Raw genomic sequence first — 24,917 nt, 5'->3', positions numbered from 1 at the left:
CTAATGTACACAGCAATCATTATTTTATCATTATTTTATTGTTAATGATTTAACAATAAAAATAAATTTAAAGAAATAAAAAAAAATAAATAAAATTCTGACCTCCTAAAGTTAGAATAGAATTTTTTTGTCTTAAGAATTTTCAATGAAATCACTCTTAGGTATTTTAAATGGCAGTGGATCCAGAATTATTTCAGATTACGAAGCAGCCTTTGAAATATAAAAATCATCACTGTAACTTGCAGTGCTCCATTTGTGAGGGGGCATTCTCAGAGAAGCACAATATTTCATGCTCCTTGAAAACTTTAGGCTCTAACAATAGTCCTTCCATTAAATATAGAAGTATTTTACATTAATCAGCATCATTCAAGAATGAATCTTAAATATTACTTTTAATAGTATCGACAAAGAATCTGGTTTAGTTATTAAAATGGCTTATTTTTATTTTTTAAAAAGATCTATGATTTTACCCACTGTATATAGAGAACTGAACTTTTAAAAAATAGTTTTTCTTTTTGTGAATTATCTTAAGATATGAAGAACCAAATTTTTCTTTGGTTTTATTATATGGGGGGAAAATAACACACAGTCTTGTCAAACAACTTTGTGATATTTATATTCCATTGCACAGATATGGGTTATACAAATTAGTAACACAACTTATTTCTTAAATTCCAAACATTTTCTAAAATATTATTACAGCAGGTGTCTAGGATATTTAAACATAAAAGTGGAAATCATACTGTAAGTAGTTAAATTTGACATTGAAAATACTACACGTTTTAATTAGAGGAAAATTAAAGTATGTGCTCAAATGCTCTAACAAACTAGGTAGCAGGGCAACTAACAGCTACAAATAAGTCACTGTGGTCCATTTTTACATATGGTTATAAAAATGATTATTCTTTAGATAACCCCTTCTCTTGAAAATGCGTAATTAAAACATAAAGATCCAGATAAATGATTTAAAGAAATTTAATTCTTCCTAAAACCTAAGATCTAAGGTGAAGTGTACTATTGTCAATGACTTCATATACTTACTAACTCAAACAGAAAAGACACCACACTTGGAAAAGAAGAAAAGATTTCTTTTTTTAAGGTAATGGTTTTAATTGAATTAATGAGATGAAAAGATAGTGAAGCCCTGTTTGCTACTTACATGGAAGATCTTAAAAAATAATCACTGCACAAAATACAAAGGGTGGGGTTATTTATGCTACGGTATTAAATTTTTCTCCATAATGTTTTCCTTGACTCTTCAAGAACAAATGAGAGTTTCCACAGCAAATTTGTTTTCAAAATGCCGAATTGTGATACAATCGCTGGCTTCACGTTTCTGAATACCTGTTGGAGAGGAAAAAGGTTTTTTTTTTAAGTTTTGGTTCTTTAGTAATAGATATTCACATATACTTAATAGTTATTATATAGGCATATATGGTATTTCATTCTTTTACTCCATAAACTTTTGTCACATCAAAGAAAAAACTTTTTCTCTCTTTTAATTAAGTATCTTAGATCAGAGCAATAATAATAATGATGTGATATAAATTGCTTACAAATTTATGAACTTGTGGTATTTGCATGACCAGGTGTGTCTTTGTAGAAACTCAGAAGTGCACTAAAAATGGTAATAAATCTCATTGCATACTGGTCTGACTTAAAAAAAAAATATTATACACCAGGAGAATTTTAAAATGTAAGGAATCAAGTAGGACTTGATTACATTCCTTAAATGTAAGGAATCAAATGTAAGGACTCCTTAGCCTGAGGTCAAAGAAGAATATTATTAAAAATGTTAACTGTAAACTAACACAGCCTCTATGGAAGAGAGAATCCTCAAAGAACTCAGATTTGCTCTCCCACTTGACCACACAATCACACTACTAGGCATCTATCTACCCAGAAGGAAAATAAAATTTTATCATAAAGACATGTCCACTAGATTGTTTGTCGCAGCTCAATTTGTAATTGCCACGATGTGGAAACAACTAAGTGCCCATTAACTCAAGAACAGATTAACAAGCTGTGGTATACCACGGAATACTATTCAGCCATAAAAAGGTGACTTTATAGCTTTTGTATTAACCTGGATGGAGTTGAAACACATTCTTCTTAGTAAAGTATCACAGAATGGAAAAGCAAGAATCCAATGTATTTAATACTAATATGAAGCCAGTAGACAAATTAATGCACGCCCATACAAGAGAAAAACTCATTTCAATTCAAGTTGGGGGGAGGAAGAAGGAGGGAGGGCTGGAGAGGGGAGTGGGGATTTGGGGTGCTCCCACTGAATGGGCACAATAGAAGGGTGTATGGCACACTTTGGGGGAGCAGGACAGAACTACAAGACAGAATGTGCCTAGCAAATTCAAATCCTGTGGTTGTTTGTACCCTGACATTAACCTGAAATTAAAAAAAAAAAAGAAATTAAAAACACTAAGAAAAAGCCAAGAAAGCACTTTTACTGTGTGACATGATTTCAAAGAAATCACACCAGTATATTTTAATAGCACTTCTTACTTTCTACAGCTGCTTCATGTACTTTCACTTTATTTTTACAATGATCTTCAAAGGAAATGGGGAGATAGTATTATCCTCATTTTTCAGGTGAGAAAAAAAAGTTTAGGTGATTTGGCAAAGCTATAACATTAATTATATCAATGCTCTGAATTCCTCACCCAAATTCTTTTCTAACTAACCTGACAGTGATTATCCTCAATGTGACCCAAAAGGCAAACTGCCTGCTTAGGCTCTAGATCCCTGATGATACAGCTCAAGACTGGTCTTGAGACCCCAGCTGCATAATAAGAACCCTTCCAATATGGCTGAATCTGGCAGGCTAGGAAGTTGGGCAGGGTGACCATTTGCAAAGTCAGGGATCAGCATTTTGAGGTAATGACATTTCACATTGACTTTCCTCTACCTAAAAAGAGTGGATTTAGAATTAAGATGATTCTACCGAAATCTGAGATTATATAGCAATATAATTTTATTTTCTTACTCATGGCAAGCGTATTGGTAATAAGGACGAGGCTTCATCTAAATCTAGTTTAACATAATAAACTTTTCTGCCAACACTTGAACATTAGAAAAGTCTTACCTTTAATAGTTTCTTTGCGTTGGAGTTTGTAAGTTTCCTTGTCATGACACAGTCGATAAATAAAGAAACCCAGGTGATCAACGTTTTCAATGCGATCAGTAATAACCATGTGCTCATGAATCAGATATGACTGAGGCAAATAGGTTCCAGCCTACATTCAGAAAGAAAAGACTACATGAACATCTCAGAACATACATTTAGCAGACTACAAAAATTTGTCAACAAAATTCTTAAAGAATATAGTATTAATTAACAGGGGTTGAAAATTCCCCACCATCTGTCTTTATAAGTAGAGTTTTATTGGAAGACCAGAATGCCTCTTTGTTTAAATGTTGTCTATGTCATCAAAATTAAATACTTAGCTGATATTTACTCACTGGCTCTTTAGAAGACTTAAACATAATTTTATAATTATACCTTAACTTCAAAATATAAAACATTAAAAAAAAAAAAAGAAAGAACAAAACTGGCTTGGCACCGGTAGCTCAGTGGTTAGGGGATGGGCCACATGCATGGGGGCTGGTAGGTTCCACCCCGGCTAGGGCCCGCTAAACAACGACAACAATAACAAAAGAATAGCCAGCCATTGTGGCGGGTGCCTATAGTCCCAGCTACTGGGAGGCTGAGGCAAGAGAATTACTTAAGTTTGAGGTTGCTGTGATGCCACAGCACTCTACCAAGGACGGCATAGTGGGACTCTGTCTCAAAAAACAAGAAAAGAACAAAACTAAAAACCATTAATCTTAGTTCCTCTTTGTAAAATTCTTAGCTATATTCTAGTAAAATGGGCTCTACTAGGGCTAATTTCTCAACTGAGAATTCCAAGGCACTGTAATAGTTTTGTTAATCAAAAATATTAAACATTTTTATACCTTGATGTTAATAAGTAACTCCAGTAGGTTTCTGGGTGGCATAACAATGGAAGTGTTCAGAGGAATCACATAGCACTTATCCAAATTAAGATCTAAATATGCTGTGAGTTTCTGGGAAGAAAAAGACAAATTTTAGTTAGATTAATTTTTTTAAGATAGGCAGTAATTAGATATTTAACAATAATGTGTACTATTTAAATGGATTGGCTCTAGAATGTGTAAATCACTTGCATTCAACAAATCAAAGTTTTGTTGGCTAGGGATGGAAGTAGAAACAAGAGATAAAATTACTGCTACTAGTAAATAAAATGCTTATCTGGGGCTTCAGTCCATATTAAGTAATAACAATACCTATTACAATTAACTGCAAATACGTATCATCCGATTAAGAGATTTAGTTCCCTCACTTATAAGCCCAAATGCCCTCTAAGGCATCTATCTATTGTATGTAAAGATTAACTTTTCTCCTACACATCCAGAAGGCAACTATCATTCTTAGCGAACTGGAAAAATAGTCATGTTAATGCTTTTAAGTTCAATGGTGCAGATGAGAAACCTGGTTGAGGAAGATGGTCTCACAAGATGATTTTGAGGACTAACTTAAACGAAACCATGTTTAACACTTAAATTTCTATGAGCTCAGAAAGTGTTAGGTCTCATTTACTATTTGTTTTGGATAAAGTTTATTACCTTGAACACAAAAAGTAATTTTTCACACTGGTTTATAAATATTTATTGGGCATGAAATGTTTGTAAAGCTAACTTTAGTAGTATGTTTGAGTGTTGCAAATAGCAACCTTATAGAGATATTAAAAACTACAAGTAATATGTGAACTTCTGAATCTCTAAATCTTGATTTGGAAAAAAAAAAATTCATTGGACAAGAATTACTAGGAAACTAGGTAATAAATAGTATAGTACTTTCCCCTTCACCTTCAGTTTTGCTTTGTGGGTTTCAGTTACTCACAGGCTGAAAAAAGGTGAATTTATTATAATAAGATATTTTGAGAAACCACAGTAACCTAACTTTTATTACAATATACTATGATAACTATTGTATTTTATTATTAGTTATTATTAATCTCTCCCTGTGCCTAATTTATAAATTAAACTTTATCATAAACATGTATGAAAAGGAAGGCAGTGTATGTATGGTTATATGTAGGGTTCAGTACTATTTATGGTTTTAAGTATCTATCCACTAGGTTCCTTAAAATTTTTCTCACACAAGTAAGTGAGAGACCACTGTACTCTATTATGTTAATTTCTTACATGTAATAAAGATGTTGTAGTTATGCAGGAGAACATCCTCATTCTTAAGAGATAACAGCGTAAGTATTTAGGAGTTAAGTGTCAAATGAGAGAAAAAGAGAAAGCACATATGGCAAAATTTTGGAAACTGGTAGAAAATTTTGGTTGTTCACTTCAACTTTACTGCATTGCCGAAAGTGTTCAAAAAGCTGAGGGGAAATGTGGAATGAATGAGAACTTAAAAACAGATTAATGAACTACAGAAATGATCCCAGGGACTCTACCTAACAAATGCAAACGCTGTAACCTAACTGTACCCTCACGTTAATCTGAAATTAAAAAAAAAAAAAAATGCTCAGAGTAAAAGTTTGCATTAAAAAAAAAAACTAAATAAGTAAAAAGAAAAACAGATTAATAAAATTATTTCTAAAAATGCTACCAAAAATGAGAACACAAATTACCTCTTATCTAAGAAAACATGGGAGCATATAAGAAATAACAATAATTTGCCAGCAAAGGAGGAATAGCTCTGAGGTGGGCTGCAAGAGCAGACAAGGCCAGGGGAAGAAAGGAATAAAGAGATGACAGAAGGCCAGGTCGCTAGGAGTCTGTTCAAAAAAAGCAGAGCCCACCAATGTTGACAGTTTGTCTTGTAGGGTAGAGAAACCTAAGTTTGGTTTTAAACTCTAAAAAGAATAAGCAAATATTGAAATTAAAACTACAAAAAGCATAAATTAAAGAACCTGCATTCTTTTTAACAATTCTGGACACATGGCTCTCACCTTGTTAAAGTCATGAACGATGTTGGCAGGATCACTATCTGCAAACTCTGGCACGGGCACGCTGATGAATTCAACCTCATCTTCTTCAAAGATCTTAATGTTTTCTTCAATTGTCTGGTAGCGTGCAGCTGGGGCATCTGCAGAAGGCTCATTTAAGATGACATCATCTTTGATGTACTTTATCCCACAGTAGTACACGTCATCCGGCTGGAGAGAGTTTAAACACTCATTTCAGCAATTCAGCATGAGACAGTTTTTTAAATGTAAGCATTACTTAAGCTGCCACCTCTTTCTAAATAGCATTTTGCTTGCAAACTCTTACTTTTAGATGACAAGTCAGACAGTTTAATTACACAGTTAACACATTCTTAAGATCAGGTTTTGAAGTACTATTAAAAATCGGCTGTGGAAGGAGAAAAGCAGCTGATTTCCCTTTTACGTTTTATGGTTGATAAAAATAGAAAATAAAAGCAATTATCCATCATCTTCATATTGTCATTGTGTGACAATATGAAGAAACACACAAGCCTACTTCTGCCTGTTGGCATTTTTCTTTTTTTAAATAAAAGAGTATGCTCAGGAACTAGCAATATTTTTCTGAAAGAATATACTTTATAAACTTTTGATGTGCTCCACTGATTAAATGATTCTTCTTTTATTAGCCAAAAAAGGGATAAGTTCTCTGTAATTTCTTTTCTTTCTTTTTTTTTTTTTGTAGAGACAGTCTCACTGTCGCCCTCGGGTAGAGTGCCGTGGCGTCACACGGCTCACAGCAACCTCTAACTCTTGGGCTTACGTGATTCTCTTGCCTAAGCCTCCGGAGCAGCTGGGACTACAGGAGCCCGCCACAACGCCCGGCTATTCTTTTGTTGCAGTTTGGCTGGGGCTGGGTTTGAACCCGCCACCCTCGGCATATGGGGCCGGCGCCCTACTCACTGAGCCACAGGCGCCACCCAGTTCTCTGTAATTTCTACATGCATACAGGTAATTCTGATTTTTCCTTAAACTACGTCACAATTAAGTGGAAAATATTAGATTACAGCAAATCTTTATAATATTATGTCATTTTTGTAAAAATAAAAGTGTATATACACACACAATAAAGATTAGGGGTATATAACAAACTGTTAAGGTACCAAATGTTATCTCTGGACAATAGAATTAAAATTAATTTTTTCTATATCATAAATATTTCTCATAAAAACTGTACTTAAAAAGATAATTAGCATTTAGTAATACCTATCAACATTATCTTGAATAACATAGAAATGAACATGAAATTTATACATTCCTGGCCGGATCCTCCAAAATTAGTTATTTAAATTATTTTAGTAGGTCTAGTTACCAACTGTTTCTCCAGCTTTTGAAATGTTAAAATACTCCATATATACAAAAAGCTTTAAAGCAATTTCCCCCTTAAGATTCCTTAAGGAGAAAACAAAACTACTGAATTACTGCCGAGAGAAATATATCACAAAAACAGATGATAAGTCATAATTATCTGATGAAAAATCTATGCCTTCACCCACTGGATTACTATTAAACACTCTCCAGTTACGAAGAACTTTCACCCTATGTTAATTTCAACATTTCTGCTGAGCTTAGCCCATTCTTTAGAGAAACCAATGCCTAGGGAAGAGGTAGTTTCAGTGAACTCTGGGCCCAAGAACAAAAGGCCATAATAGGGCAGCCCAAACTGGCTATGAAGTTATAGCCTATCAACATGACGACATTTGTGGCGAATGCATTTGAAGACAATGCTACTCTCCCTTTTAGTGACTGCGAGCTTAATCAGCTGGCAAACATGATGGAAAGATTTTTAAGCACAGCTTTAAAACAGGACCACCACTCTGGGTAAAGGCCATAGACAAAGAGTTCAAACTTAGAGCAAGTTAGAACAATTTTATAATACACATGAAGGAAAGAAAAAAAAGTCAAGGATGAAAAAGTATTTTCCACTTACCTGAAGTGCAAAATATTTGTATAGGTATGCTCCTCCTAGAATGACACCAGCAAGCATAAACGCTAGTCCGAAGCACATGCACCAACACCAGGCTCTTCTTTGGCCAACTGGTACCACATCATCTGGGTCCTAAAATAGGAAAAAGACAGATAGTCATAATCTATCCTATCAGTCATTATCAGAATCATAGAACGCTCAGGAATGGAAACCTTAAGGTTTATAATTTTAATAAATGAAGACAGAAAGACCAAAGGAGTCTGATCAAAATCAACCCAAGAATGATTCAGTGGTAGCATCAAGGCTCATCACAACAGCTCTTAGGCTTCGACACTGGTCCCTAAGCAAAGTTCTGCCTACTTCTAACTCTTAACAGTTCACCTGCTAACCATGTCTCAAGCACTGGCACATGCCATCATTTCCATTTTCCATGTATAAATTTTGGTAACACCTAACATTTAAAAAGTCAGAGAAGATTACAACACAACTTTTCATATAATATCGTGATGCTGAGCCTCATGATTACAAATTCAGGACATCTCTTTATTGGATCATTTATAAAATAATGGGTTAGTCTGCTAAAGGTAATTTTTATTTCAAACCAGTTATAAAGCCATTCTGAACAATCCATAAGAAGAAGTAACAGGAAAGTAAGAAGGGATGGAACAAATAATATACTAAAATTCTTTAAGCCATTAGAATGTTTTGAAAAAGGACAAAGTTACATGCCTAAAAGTCATCCTATCAATTTCACTGCCCTACCCTAAATCTCAGTTTAACAACGTTCTTCACTTTCTTTTTAAGATGGGAATAGTGGGAAAAATGAGATGAGATTCAATAATAAAAACTTACTTATAAAGAGTCAAGAAATATAAAACTGGCATACAATTGTCATAGAATTTTGATTTTGATCCCCTTAAGAAAGTAACAACATCATTTGGGGTCATGACATTCATAACTCCTTCCCTGTGCCCTTCTGCTCCATCACTCTGTCACTTCAGAGTTACAGCTAATTTCTTATTTGTACCCAAGTTCATGTGCACAGGGCTAAGCAAGCAAAGGTGACTATATAACTAGTAGCTCAAGAGACAGTACAGAGAGCAAAAGAAAGGCTTCAACTGGCTTGAAACTATTATAATAAAAGGTGTTGTAGATCCTTGAGATGGAAAACTTAATGTAGGGTAGCTTAAGGGTGAAAGTACAGCTATTCTAAACCTATAATAATAGGATATAAGAATGACACACAAAACCAGGAGAAGTCTTAGACCAAAAACATGGGTATGACTGAAACCCATGTTTCAGTCAGGAATGAAAGCAAAAGTTATGTTTTCAATGCTAAGAGGAATTTTAACTTGATACCACTGGGGAAAGTCCAATCCCTGATGTCAAAGCAACAGAGAACAACCTGACAGTAGACAGTGTGCTCCTAGGTTGAGTTTTTAAACATGGAATTTAAGGCTGAACAACCAAACACTGTTTAAGGACTGGATCAAACCGTGTGAGAGTGCCACACTGTGCTTTGTACTTGTCAATATACAGGGTGTCCATAAAGTTCGCGTGCAATTTATAATAGTTTTACACTGTAAATTACACACAAACTTTATGGACACCCTGTATTGTATAATATGAGTGCCCTCCCTGGAAGGAAGTAATCTGTAATGAGAATAAGTCTGGAAGAATTGATCAAGCCATGTAAGATATCCCATCTGTGAAAAGTTACAAGAATTCCATGGAATCATATGGTATTATGAAACTTGGGTGATAAAATATACACCTTTTGCTTCAGCCCTTGTCTAACAAATATCTAAGGAGATTAAGAAATTGTTCCTAGCATAATTAATTTTAGGGTGGAAGACGGGTAGGAGGAATGAAAATGACAGATGGAAATAGTCATTTCCAACATTTGGTATCAGCTGCTGAGACAGCTAAATGTGCGCACACACCCACCCCGTTGGCAGGCTCTGTCTTCCAACAGTACGTAAATGAATAGCCAGAGAGCATGGGTAGACACCTGTGAAAGATTACACAGCCCCAACTGTCAAATAAATAACAAGCTTCCAGGCCGTTTGATATATCATTTTTAACTATCCAACAAACTATCATTCTGAGAATAGATTATAAATGTATGCTATGTGCCAAGAGTTATGGTAGGCCCTGAAAATATATCTTTTGCCAAGAGACTGGTTGGGTCAGTCTGGAAAACAGATAAATGTACAAAGAGAACATAAATATGATACGGGCTTTAATTTAATACGGGCTTTATGCAGAGTGCATACAAGGCATGAGCTTTAGGAAGCCTTCCCCAGGGAGAAAATACTTAACAGGAATTTTAAAGGACAAATACTCATTACCCACACAGAATACAGAGTTAAAGGAAATTACATGTAAGGCAAAGAATGGATAAAATAACGGCACCACAATGCATGACATTTCCAAGGGCCACCTGCAGTACAGCTGAAGTGCCCAACATGGTGGGGAATGGTACAAGGGATGAGGGCGGAGAAGCAGTCAGGGCCGACCACAAAGGAACTTCATAAACCAAGCTGCGGAGTTTCCCTCTCACGTTCATTTAAAAATTACTTCTCAAGATTATAATAAAAGAAAAAATTTTCATTTTCTTGAAGAACTTAACTTATAAAATACTTCACTTAGCCATAGGTCATTTATTCAGAGCCTCAACAATGAGAAACATGGCTTAAGAACTGGGAAATAAGTCTTTGAATAGCCAAATTATAAGCCCGAAGTCTATACACCATAAATTCCATAAATGAGCTATCAAGTCTTCAAAGTCTGTCTAATCTTTGCTTTTTTTCTAAAAATTCTATGGATCACTTTCTAACTTGCATTAAAACAAGTCACAGATAGATCTTAGCTCTTTCTACTAGGCTGTAAGGTTCTTGTAAGCAACCATTTATATTCATTTTGCATTACTGGTAGTTCTAGATCTAGTGTGGCACTTAGCACTAAAATATGTGATGCGTGAATGAAACTTAGGTATTAAAAAAGAAAGGCTCAAATATTTAGATTTTTAAGATTCACAGAAGTTATAAGAGCCAGCATAATAGGGAGGGGGAAAAGAAATATAATTTATAAAACAAAACTGTGGCTATTTAGCAAACAACAGTAGCCCAGAGTTCAATATTTAGTCAAGGTTTATTATTTGCAACGTACTGTGCTAGATCCTGTGGGAAACTCAAATGTGATTAAGACATGGCTCATACCTTGAGCAATTTATGGGCAAGAATTAATGTATGACAAATAATGTCCCATAATACAGTCAGTCACGGGGAAGAAATTATATTCAAAATTAAAATGTTTTAATCTAAGAAATGTATTAAAAGTGTTTAAAAATGATTACATTTTAACACTAGAAAGAGTAAGTCTTACTGTAGAAAGCCACATATGTAAGATTTAAGAAGAAAACCTCATGACCATCTCAAAATATACAAAAAATGCATTTGACAAAATTCAACTTACTTTCATGATAAAATCTCTTTGCAGGAGGTGAAATTCTTTAACATCAGTAAGGCTAATGATCAAAAACCTATACCAAACCTTATACTTAACTGTGAAACATTAAAGTTGAGTGAACAATCAATGTTAGTTGTTGACTGTCTCAACATTATACTAGAGATCTTAGTATACAAATGACAAGAACAAGATTAGGTATGAAGATTAGAAAAAAGGAAGCAAAACTATTATTATTTATAAATGTTCTATACAGAAAATCTGAGAAAGTCAAATTATTCAAACTAGAATTCAGCAAGATTGCTAAAGAGCAATAATCAAAAATCAACTGAGTCAAAGATTTATACATGAATATTCATAGCATCATTATTCATATAATTACCCCAAACTAGAAATAACTGAAATATCTATCAACTGACAAATGGATATATTGTGGTACGTTCATACGTGAAATAGGAATAACAAGGAACAAAACACAGGCAGAACTGAATCTCAAAAACATGCTCACTGAAAGACGACCAGCACAAAGACTACTTACTGTAGAATTCCTTTTTTATGAAATTCTGCAAGAGACAAAACCATGACAGAAAAGCAGGCCTCAGGCTGGGGAAGGAGAAATTGATGAGAAAGAGGCATGAGGAAACTTTTTAGGGTGATAGAACTGCTTCATACCTTCATGATCAAGGTGGTTACACAACCTCATGTAATTACCATATGTTCAATCAAACTGCATACACAAAAAGAGTTAAGTTTTTATTGTATATGATTCCAATATGAAAGGTAGGAAACAAATATACCAGGTTTAAAAAAAATGTCCAAAAGCAGTAAGGGCTGGAGATAGTATGGAACAAAGGGAACTTGAGAACTCTGATGCAGCTGACAGGTTGGTACAATTATTTTGGAGAACAACTTGGCACTATCTAATAAAATTAAACATACATATGTTTTATGACTCAGCAATTCCTTCGTCAGATATATAACCCTAGATAAACTTTTGTACACAAGCACAAAGAAATATATCCAATAATGCTTACTGAATAATTGTCAGTAACAGAAAATTTATAACCTAAATGTCCATTAAGAATAAAGTATTATAGATTCATATAATCAACTAGCCCTGTTGATTTGTAGACAAATCTAAGAAACGTGATTGCTGACACCCAAAACGGGGAAGGTACACAAGACATACAATACCACCTATAAGTATCTGACCTCAAAAACATGTAAAATATATCACAGGTTCTCTATATTTTTGGGTGTTTGAGATATTTTATAATTAAAAAGAATTAAAAAAAATAATAAGAGCTTCTTCTCTAGGTTACATAACTTTACCTGGCCTAGTTTAAAACAAGCTACTGAGACATTTCCTTACCTTGTATTGCAATAAAAGTGGTGCACCTTAAATTGTGCTTGTAAGATAACAGAACTCCCTCAGGTGCTGTACCATTATCATCGCATTAATCTTCCTAAACCTCAAGTTTTTAGCCCAGTTCATAAACGACACTGAAGCACAGGCTGGCCTAGAACCTCATCTCAATAGGTATAGAAAAGACATGACTTCCAAACACATTCTCACTCCAGCACAGTACTAATTTCTTGTTCAAATAAACCTCACTATCAGACAATAAAGTAAACTTACTTAACCAAGTCCATATTAAACAAAATGAAGGGTAAATTCTATTCTGGTACTTCAATTAAGTTAAAAATTAGGTCATCTCAATCAGCTGTTTAAGAGGCTTCAGTAAATGTGCTTCAATTATAAACCTAAATGTATTGGTTTTTCATATCATTTTTATTTTGTTCTCAAACTCACTTCACCTCCTCAGGCACTTCTATTTGAACCCTCTTTAAAGGATGACTGAAGCTGTTGAGAGACATTTTTCAAAGCTTTCAGATATACTATTTTGCATTATTATGGCAAATGCAACATCAATACTGTAGGCACCAGGATACTAAATGGAAATATACCTCTAAGGTATAAGAACTTGCCTATCTATAATCCTAGCATTCTAGGAGGCTGAGGTGGGAGGACTGCTTGAGGCCAGAAGCAAGAGGGAGACCCCATCTCTACCAATATACAAAAATTAGCCAGGTATGGTGGTGCGTGCCTATAGTCCCAGTTACTCAAGAAGCTGAAGCAGGAGGATCACCTGACCCCAGAAGTTCGAGGTTACACTGAGCTATGAGTTAGCCTTGCACTCTAGCCCAGGGGACAGAGTGAGAGTCTATCTCAAAAAACAAAAATGTATACAGTACCAAAAAAGAACCAAGAAAAGAAATATGGGGGAAAAATACAATTTAATTAACTCAAAATATCCTCAGTTACTAAACCTTCAGAAGTAGATTACTCAGAAACATGTACATTTTAAAACATACATGGGGGTGCACCGGCCAGCTGTGTTGTTTGGCCTGGGTAAAGTTTCCCAAAATACAGAATTAGTTGCTGACATTTAATTTGATTCACAATTTTTCAAAAATGGATTTCCCATCAATGTTGTAATATTTTCAATTCCTTTCTCAGCATTATTTTCCCTACTTGAAAGCCAAGCAAATCAAACTCTTTTGCTACAATGTTGCTTGGTTTTGAACCCTTATCTTCATTTCCAGCTCTGTATGACTGGATATGCTTCCTTCTGAGAACCTAATTATATAAAACCATCTAGACTACCTGCTCATAGGAAGTGCTCAGAGTTCTGGGTTTTAGAGACCAATACGTGTTCTGTTTACCTGGCTGTACGTTAGGTTTCTTTTCCCAGTATGGAAACATCAAAAAAGAGGTGATCTGGTGACCCCTTTATTATTAATAGCATCAATTACCAAACATATCTGCTGTATGTAAAATACAAAATCTCTGGCCAAGACATTAACAATCTCCAAACGTTTGTTTGCATTTTCTCTTATTCACTTAAATCAGTATCTAAATCTTGGTTCTTTTTTTTTTTTTTTTCAGAAGACAGAGACTCCCAGTAGAGTGCCATGACATCACAGCTCACAGCAACCTCAAACTCTTAGGCTTAAGTGATTCTCCTACCTCAGCCTCCCAAGTAGCTGGGACTATAGGCGCCCGCCACAACACCCGGCTACTTTTTTGTTGTTGTTGCAGTTGTCATTGTTGTTTTAATTGGCCCCTGGCCGGGTTAGAGCCGCCAGCCTTGGTATATGCTCGGTATATGTAGCCAGCGCCCTAACCACTGAGCTGCAGGTGCCGCCCCTAAATCTTGGTTCTTAATTTGCCTTTTCAAATAAGATTACTACTATCTTAACTGTGGTGATAAAGTCCACATGGAAAATGTTATGTTGGATACATAAAAAGGAAGTTTTCCAAGTGACTGGCATGACACAGATGGAAACAGAAAGCTGTTTATATTTGTAGGTTGCTATATTTTACAAAGACTTCCGACCTTTTATCAATATGGGATTTCATTTAGTAGAGTTAAATTAGTATTTAAAGTCAGATCAGAAATTATATCAACACATTATGGTTAATAAAGTTATCACTTTATTCTGTATTTGGAAAAGCAAGAGAACTTAATCTCAAAATTACAATGTCTACAAAACAGATTTATCATTAACATACTTTTTTTGTCCACAAATCTTACAATATATAAGCAACAACACAAGAAAAATAAATTAAAATAGTAAAGCCAATGTATAACAATGTAACTATTATGAGAACTGAGAAGTCTATGAAATTAGCATCATATAAAATTAGCACAGGCCTAGGTTAAAGAAAAACAGGTCAGAACTTAAAAAAAAATCAGGCAGGCTGTAAATGCACTGAGGGCTGACTCATAACACAGTAACTTGTATCATCAGGGTCAAGCACAGTATCCAGAGCAAGGTAAAATATTAATACAGGACAACCTAACGTTCACTATTGTTTTTTCTACATGGTGAGTTAAAAGACATTGGGAAAGCAAAAAAAAAGCCTAGACTAGCACAAATAGGCAGATGTTTATAAATAGCATTAAAATACAAATGTTATTTATTGTTAGAAAAAGCATTTATCAGGGATAAACTGGTGAAGATACATTTCCTCTATTACGTCTGAGTCATGAGTTCTTATTGTTCCCAGGAAGACTATTAACTGTCTTCCTAAAAACTTCAAGTATGAGAAATGCTCTTACATAAAATTCATTACAAAATGAATTGTCGAGATTAGAGAAAAAGCAGCAAACTGTACTGGACTCACTTTTACACAAGTGTTGGATTTAGTGTCATTCAACAAGATAATTATTATACATTCATATTCAAATATTGATGATTCTATTTAAAATGCAGAATTCTTGGTAAAAAAAATTCCAAGTGCATTCTCCTGAGAAGTATAAAATAACTTAAATATGGATAGTTACAGATAACTTCCATCACAGTTCAGGATTTTGAAAGCTAAACCAAATGACTACTAGAAAAAAATAATTCTGGAGATGAGGACTATTTCTCTCTACAGCAAACAGGTGTGTGCGTATGTGTGGCGGGGGGAGCCTGACCCTGTGTGCTCTGCCGCCTACGACTGATGCACGTACAGTAAACGCTCGGCAGGATGATCATCTGGTCATGCTCCTTCACCACCATCTTTGCTCTTACATCTAGGGGCACAGTTTTCTTGTGAAGGCAGAAATAGACATTTAAGTAGGTTGTGATTAATTTGATTTACATAACTGGTTGGTCTGCCCTAGCTACGCTAAGTGCTTCTTGAAAGTTGGGGGCGCTCAGTAATTTATAAATGCCTGCTATAGTGTCTGGCCATGTAGTAAGTGCTTAATATGTGATCAGAACAGTGCTGAGAAAAAAAGATCTATGGAAGTACCATGAAAAGCCCTCCAGTCTAATATATTTTACAGATAACTATAATGAGGCCCAGAAAAGTTAAGTGAAATGATTTGTGTAATATAACAGAGTTAACAAGGCCTGAGTATCATCTGACTCTGTATGTGTCTTAAGGGAGGAAGAACATTGGAGCTATTAGGTCAACCATGTGACTAAATAGCTTAGGCAAAATAACTTTGGCCTCCAAAATAAATAAAGTGATACCATGCCATACTTGGACAATACTCTCATACGTGTGTCAACTATTTCAATGATAGTACTGTTACTTTTAATATGTTGGCAAAATTAATAAGACTTTATTGTCCATCAAATTACAAATGATAGTAGCAAAAAGTATTAAAATAATATATACAGGAAGCAAAACAATAAAGGAAAATAACTCAAGACACACCAGCACAAAAGCATTTCAAAATAAATGAAAAAGCAAGATATTAATTATAAAAATGAAATCTAAGTAAAGTTAGAGTACCAAAACTACCAAATGAAAGCATGAAGTTGGCAGTGAGTTAGTCTTGAAGGGGACTTGGAACTCTGAAGAGGGAGATCAGAGGATGCCTCATCTTAGCTTTCTAGGCTATCCTGCCTGATCTTAAACTAGTACTCATAATAATTCAGATGGTTCTCATTATTATGCATTATTATCATTAAGCCCATTTTGAATGTAAAAGGAAAAATTTAATAAATCTTTCAAAAGCTATCAAGATAGCCTAGTTGAAGTCCTAGTACTGATTTCCAGTTAAGTTTATCTTTACTTCCTCCTGAAAGCTCAAATGATAGTAAAATGACAGACATACATTAAGCCAGAGAATGGAAATGAATGACAGCAAAAAATCAAGTCAATAAAAATTGTGAATGCTGAAAGCATTAAAAGAATCCCACGGCATGAGAGGAAATTTCAAGGATCTAGAGAACACTCCCCACAAAAGCAAAGCAAAAACAAAACAAAAACCCCAGGAATCAGAATGGCATCAGACTGCAACTGCATCAAAATACTGAAAGAAAACAATCCTATCCTAAAATTTTGTACCTAGATAAATTATGAGCATGAATTAAGTGTGAGGATAAGATATTCTCAGACATGCAAGGCTGTAAAAAAATTTTATCATAGGCCCTTTTTCTTCAGATTCATAAAGCTTGCAGATCCAACCCGGACGGAGGCAAAAGCAAGTCCAGGATGATCATACTCCCAGGACATCTATACAGCCACGTGCCTGGGTGCAATCAGCCTGGAAGACTGGTGACTGAAAGGTGGGAAATCTCTAAGAAAAATATGAGACCTGATTAAGTTACCTGGTGAGTCTGAAGACACAGCAAGGCATTATATGTCAGGGTCTGAGCATAAATTAGTGATAAATCTATAGAAAATTAAAGGCAACCTCCCCTCCTGCACCAAGAGACACAATCAAATCCGGGGAAAATACAGGTTTTTACAAGAAAGGAAGTAAAAGAAAAGTATACTACATTACTCACACATACATAATGTTTATGTAATCATAATAAAAGTACTGAATATCAGTTCAATCAGAAACTGCTATAACTATACAGGAAGAACAGATGATGTGCGTAGTGTGTAAACATACAGAAAAAGCTAAATATTCATTTACCTTCCACTAGGACATTACCAACAGGTAATACTTAGAACTGCAAAAATTAAAACACAGAAAAATAAAACATGAAACAGCAGCATAATCAAGTATTTAGAGCAGAAGTTCTCCAAATGTGGTCCAGGAACGCCCTTTCTGGGGGTCCCCAAGGTCAAACTATTTTCATAATAAAACTAACGTTTTTATCACTTTCATTCTCTAATATACAGTAGGGTTTTCCAGAAGCTAAATGTGAGGTATCACAACAGACTGAATACAGAAACTGGTAGGAGAACCCAGTGGTCTTTTACTAAGCTGTTCAGTAAAAAGCATTGCAAATGTGGAACACAATGTTACTTGCAGTCCTCTTAAATCTTTTGGTTTGGACAATTAAATTATTCATAAAAATGTTATTTATGTTAACATGTTACAGGTTTATTATTATTAAGTATATATTTTGTTTTAATTTCTAATACCACTTATATAATCTATATTAAACAAAAGCTCTTTGGGATGCTGACCAAGTTTTGAGATCAAAATGTTTAGATGCAAACATTTTGATGTAGAGAAACGTAAAGTTAAGATCGGCGGGTATGGCAGAGAAGGTTGTTTCCAGCACAAGGATGCCAGGGGATCAATGAGACTAAAATCCACGCCGTGCTCTACTCTCCAAAACCTGTTTCCAATTTCACAAATGCAGAATACGGTGTAATGGCTGACCCGGTAATAAAAGACCAGAAGAAGCTAAAGAATGACTGTGTTCGCTTCAAATTAACCTATGGAGACAGAAAGTAGAATAGCAGTTGCCTCTAAAGACAGGACAAATTGTAAAAAGGACATGGGGTAACTTTCTGAGTTGATGGCTATTCTGCCTTGATTGGGCATTAGAGTTCAGGTGTATACATTTAAAAATTAATTATACCCCTCTGGTTCTTTGTACCATCAATGAATCCCCAACAATAAAAAAAAAAATTAATTATACCTCAAGATTTGTGCATTTTACAGTATACAATGATACTACAATTTTCAAAAAGTGTGCTCCCTCTGAGATAGGGCAGGACTACTTGCCTTTTAAAACTAAGTATTACTTTGGTACAACACAAAATTAAAATGTTTAAATTTGATTGACACCTTTACATACCAGAGAAATATACATTATTAAATGAAAATAAATAGTTACTGAATCCTAAGGGTTTTTAATGTTTCAGGAATGAATCTTTATCAGAATACCTTGCCAGATAAAAAGTACCAACAGTATTATTATGCAACTGATATATGAGGTAGGGATAACCAGTAATAATAACATAAGAATTAACATCCTAAAACAAGGATGATAAGAGGAAAAAAGTAGAACTGTGATAATAATAGAAACTAGTATCTACTGATTCTAATTTTGGGCATTGTGCTAACCTCATTATAGATTATTATAGTCCCCATTTTGCTGACATACAGACAGACACACAAAGAAGCTGAAGTAATTCCAGTGGTTGAGGCAAAATTTAAACACTGAAATATGATTACATGGCCTGAGTTCTCAGTGTTGCTTCCTGAATTGCAAACCTCCTTAGACACTACTTCATTTAGATATTAGCTAACAAAGGAGAAAGATTATTTTAATCCCCCCCCCCCCATCATTTAAAAGTATAAAAGCCATAACCTCATGGGACATAGACAAACAGGCAACAGGCCATATTTGAACCCCTGGGCCATAGTTTGCCAGACCTGCTTTCCACTTTAAAGGAGACCAGGCCTTCAGTGTTTGGGGCTAACATTCTCTTCTGAATCTAAATAAAAATCCTTATTTCTAGCTTGCTTTTAAAAATCGGAGGGTTGAGCAATACTGGACCCATTTTTAAAAAAAGTGAAAATCAAGAATATTCTAATTTGTTTAACATGCAAAATGCCCAGCTTCACCAACTCATTTGCTTGGGCCCAGGAGGCACTGAGTTTGCCAACTCTACATAATATACCTACCACTGTCCTAGGTAACATGGAAGGGCTGGGGAAATTGTAAGTCCTAGTACTAAAATAAAAGCAAAGAAAAAGTGAATTGAAGGAGAAAGTTACAAAATGAAAGATTAGAAACTGCAAATGCAGATCTAGATAGAATAGCTCTCAAAATCATTTTCCCAAATGGGTCTCTTCTTTTGGATGGTGCAGTGATGATCTAAGTGACTCAATTAACAGTGCAATGTTTTGGTTTTTATGTAGAATAATTTTAAATATTATCATATACTTAAGTAGAGAAGTTACGGCCTGAAGTCCTCCTGTGGGAATATCCTGAAGTCCTTCTCCTTTAGTCTTTCGTCACACTTGCCAAAGGGCTTAAGAGGATAAATTCATTGATGTCCTATTCGAAAAGACAGTTTTTTTTTACAGACACTATGGTACCCAAAGATGTTTAAGAAGCTTGAATTGAAAGATGAATTCAGAAAGTAGAATGTCCTTTAAGAAAAAGAATGTGAAAAAAAAAGAAGGAAAAAGAATGTGGCTTTTAAATAGATATTCCAGATATTTAAGTTATGTGGCATAAATAAAATGAAGAGAAGTAAAATGTTCTACAATAACTACTCGGTACATTTTCCTACATACATTTATATGCAAGTCAAGTTTTAGCAATTTACCTTAGAAGTTAAATTCTAAATCATATTGAAAATAGGCCTGTCCCATAAATGTGTTCAGGGGGTATTTATAGTTAAAAAAATACTTCTATTCACATAAACTTCTTACATGGCAAAATCAAATTCCATGAAGTCTTACAGGCTTATTATTATGCCACATATAATACACTTGCCTCTGTTACAGGGAATTTGTCCTCTAACTGTACAACCTGCAACCTTGCCCACCAGTGAAGCCCAGTCAGGGATATATATCAATGGTGGCGTACACAGGAGGTCCTGCCAAGAGATTTGGGATGCACACAGGCAATTCATTTCTTTTCTAGCACCAAACTCTCACTTCTGGTATCAATATTGTCAAGGAGAATCAAAAAGTTATGACTATACAATTTATACTGGCCAGTGTTTGTGAACATTAAATTACATAACTAAGAGATGATCTTCTCTAAAGATCAACCCATTTCAGCAAATGTCAAGCCCCGCATTTTACATCCCTCCTCCCTACCTCTCCACAAGGAGCACAAAAAATAACAACCAACACCATAATACAAATCGCTAAATTCCTAAACCCTTCAGTCCTGATTGTGCAGATAGAAAAAATCAGAAAGTGTAAAGAATTAAGGTCCAAATAGTTATTTTGTGATGAGTAACTCAGAACTTACTGGGTTAGTCCGTCACTGTCTCTCCCTTCTTGCCCCATTTTCTCTTCTATATACTTTACTTTTCTCTCTTTTAGGAGAATCTACAAAATGGGGTAAAGAGGAAGCACTACTTATCAGCAAACAGCTTGTGGAGATATCTGTGAAGCGAACAAGCTTTTTGGAGGCCTGCTACTGGAAAAGGGGTTTCATAAGCAGGCATTGCAACAAGAAGAGTTGCTAACAACTTCACTGTTCTCCAGTGAGGTAAATGAACATGAAAATCTGCTGTATTATGTAATACCTCTGTCAACGTCCTTTCTTTTTGACCCATTGCTACTTACTATGTAGGAAGAATGTACCATGTTAAACATTAAAAGAAAGAAAAGGAATGGTCGGTTACAGCAAGGACATAGTATTTTTCAAAATTAAACCAATTTAATTCCTGCCAAATAGAATTATGCAATGCTAGCACCTTCATAGAACTTTAAAACTGGAAGAGTCCCTACAGACCATCTGGTCTTACCCTCTCATCTTACAGACAGGAAAATTAAAAATTTAAGCCCAAGATCAAGCAGTTATATTATATAATGACAAAATTGGGACTTCTGATTCAGTACTTTAGGTATTTTCTTCAATATTTGCACATATCCAACCATTTTCCAAGCTTCAAAGTTAGGGATACAAATAAATGAATGAATGGCTGCCTGTAACATAAAATGTATCACTTCAAATTCACTTTTGTTATATGAAACAGAGCCTACTCTTTGCTATGTCTGTGCCTCTAAGAGCTTTGTACCTATTTGGACAAGAAGAGGAAGGTGAAAATAATAATTAAGGGAGAAAATGGAGGAAAAGAACTAAATATAGCAAGCTAGCTGAGATAATATGATCAATAGAAACAGTTGTTGGTATTATAGCTACTGAGAAGATCAAAAAATGGGGCAATGGAATTGCTTCCACAGAGTTTTTACCCTGCAAAGAGAAAAACAGCAAGGAGCAATGTAAAAGTACTGGAAAGCATATTATATAAGCCAGCTAACTAGAGTAATCAGAATTCTTGTGACCTAAGATAGAATTTCAGCATTTTTAATTACAGCATTTTGAAAGCAGAAGTCCAGATGATACCTGAGCAGGTAGTCCTTAAGAGCACATTTTGAAAAACACTGGTCTATGGGATAGTGGGGTCTAGAAGGGTTAAATGCATTAAAAATTCTTGTTCAGGAGTTCTGGGCCATTAACCAGCTTGGTTTGATCCTTGGTTTGAACCTACCAGGCAAAGGAAATGCCGTAGGCAAAACACACTAAGGCTGATTCTGTTCCCAGCCGCAGCAGTCAGACAAGGTGGCTGCCACCCAGTCACCCCTAAGGAGCCAGAGAACATTATGTAATCACTGCCCAAGCTCTAAGATGAAGAGATCAGAAGTTCTTTCACAAATGTCTGTCATTAAGTAAAGTTTCCCTTTACCCGTTAAATGACTATAAGGATTTACTTTTAATGTAGAGAAATATTTTGTCACCCACCCACTGAAGAAACCAAGTCTTTTACCATATAGCTGGAAAAAAAAAATAATCATTTTGTATCTACCAACACACCCCTGATTGCTGTGTGGTTACAAAGGGGAGCTGACTCTGGCCCTCACTGTTTAGTCCCAGTAGAGGGATCTGAAAACATGAGAAGCGGAAAACAAAGCATAGAATGATAGTAATCTGAATGATTACTTTTTATGGCAGCTATGACCACAAAATTTAAATATGAACCTATTGTGATAATATGAACACAGGGACACCATTTCAGAAATGACAAAAATTCTCAAAAATCAGATTTAAAGGTGCTCAGGAAATTTAATTCTGATTTTTATCTAGAGTTTCAAATTTCCTTCAGTACAGCGGAACAGAGAAAGCAAGTCTGAACTGACATCATCTGGTGCTTTTTTTTTTTAATGGGAGGAGTTATTATTGTTTACAGAATTTTAAAAAATACATATAATAGCATTCAGACTATATACATTTGAGATTTTATTGCGACTGGGTACTTGACTATCAGTCTGTTTTAGATACACTAAATATTAGATAAACAAAGAGCTAAGATAATAATTTGCTACTGGAATTTTTGCGTGTGCATTCCAAACATTTTCTTTTAAGACCAGGACTGTTTGCAATGGGTTCAGGAAAACAATACCAATACCAAACTCAAAACCTAGGGAATCAGTTCACTGTTCCTATTTCAAGACTAGGCAGTCATTTAAATATCAACCCTTGACGTTTTCTAACTAGAACATTTCCGGAAAATAAGTGCAGACATGTTCAATTAACATTATTGTTCTGGAACCTTTTATAGTGTATTAGTGGCCTGCTTTTCAGTAATAATTTTCATTAGACCACATAAAAACTCTTCTTACTCATTCCTGGCACACAACGACTTTCTTTGTTTAAGTTAAAACTAAATTTATCCTACTGATACTAGGTCTTCCAAAGTGGTAACAAAAAAATAAACTAAGCAACCATAACTTCTACAGTTCATTTCTAATTTTTGCAGCCAAAGAGGATCTGGTACTAAGAGCCTCTGGGCTTTCTATTTTAACTTGAGACAATTATACTCATATTTAAATGAATATTACTGTAAGCCACTAAAAAGTCACTCTTGATTTTTACTTAGGGCTTTTAAAGAGGGATTTTGTAAAATGAAGGATGATTTTATTAGGGACATTAGGGCAAAACTTCTTGTGTTTTGTTTCACTTAGCAAAAGGCGTCCTCACAAAGATTTTATAATTAAAAAGCCAACTGTTGGTTTTACACTAACATACAAACAGTAATTACTGATCTGTACTAGGAATGTTTGTTTTAATTATAAAATGAACAGTTAGAACCTGCTACAATAAGACTGTCACCTCGCCCCCTCTCCAGACCCCACGGTGAAGTTGACCTGCCACTACCAAAACGCCTTGGAAAACGGGTAAAGGAAACAAATGCTTTTAAAATGAAGACGCTTACAGTTGTTGGACTTAGTCCAAGTGCAGCACTTCAGCCTAGAAACGAAAGTAGGAAACAACAGAGGTTTAGGCTTGTGATGATGTCAGCCATTTTAGGTACATTATTTACACTGGGAAAGGAAGTGCCAAACTCGGTGGTGGTTTTGCCTGTCGCTGCCGGTCCCCAGGTCGGACGAACCAAGTCCTGGCCCCACGCACATTTCCTGGACTGCACAAATGACAGGAAACTCGGCACAATGCTCCAACTCTCGACTGTCCAGGCCTCCCAAGCCCCCGACCCCGCGTTAGGCACCGCTTCCTGCACACGCACTTCCTTACGAAGCAGCAGCTGCGCTCCACGAGAAAGGGGAGCGCTCAGCTCTCTCGGGGAGCCTCTCCCCGCAGCTCCTGCCCAGCGCCCCGCCACCCAGGTGCACAAAGGCGCTCGGCCCGCGAGGCTCGCCCCGGCCGGGCCCGGCACCCCCGCTTCCCCGACCTCCCCGGGCTCGGACCTTGCAGTCCACCGCGACGGCGTCGGGGGGGATGATGAGCGCCTCCTCGCCGCTCTTGGGCTCGTCCTTTTTGGCCTCCTTCTGGGCCAGAGCCGAGTTGAACGTCACCTTCACCATGGCGCGGCCTGGGGCGCCCTCTGAGGGCAGCGGCGGGCTCGGGGCGCGGGCTGCGGGCTCCCGGCTGCTATTTGCAGCCTCTACGGCCGGGGTCCGGGCGCGGCTCTGGAGGACAGAGCAGGTTCGGGCGGCTCGGCGCGGGCAGACGCGGATACTGCGGCAGCGCTCTCGCAGCCTCGCAGCTCCGGCGCGAGGGCGGAGACGGCTCGCTCACTC

The 24,917-nt window shown here is 35.9% G+C and overlaps 1 protein-coding gene across 1 annotated transcript; it reads right to left on the bottom strand.

The window, feature by feature from the left end:
• Positions 1–593: 593 nt before the first annotated feature.
• On the bottom strand, positions 594–24,917 carry ITM2B (integral membrane protein 2B). Its single transcript, XM_053564061.1, has 6 exons — positions 24,585–24,917; positions 7,969–8,097; positions 6,006–6,212; positions 3,973–4,083; positions 3,101–3,251; positions 594–1,344 (listed from the first exon to the last, which is right to left on the bottom strand). Exons 1-6 carry the CDS (start codon positions 24,699–24,701, stop codon positions 1,259–1,261), a joined length of 801 nt encoding a protein of 266 aa, XP_053420036.1. The 5' UTR covers positions 24,702–24,917; the 3' UTR covers positions 594–1,258.

The sequence above is a fragment of the Nycticebus coucang genome, chromosome 15 (genome assembly GCF_027406575.1).
Source record: "Nycticebus coucang isolate mNycCou1 chromosome 15, mNycCou1.pri, whole genome shotgun sequence".
In the NCBI taxonomy this organism is placed as follows: domain Eukaryota; kingdom Metazoa; phylum Chordata; class Mammalia; order Primates; family Lorisidae; genus Nycticebus; species Nycticebus coucang.
The sequence above is the reverse complement of the archived record's forward strand: the minus strand, read 5'-3'. Positions and strand labels throughout refer to the sequence as shown.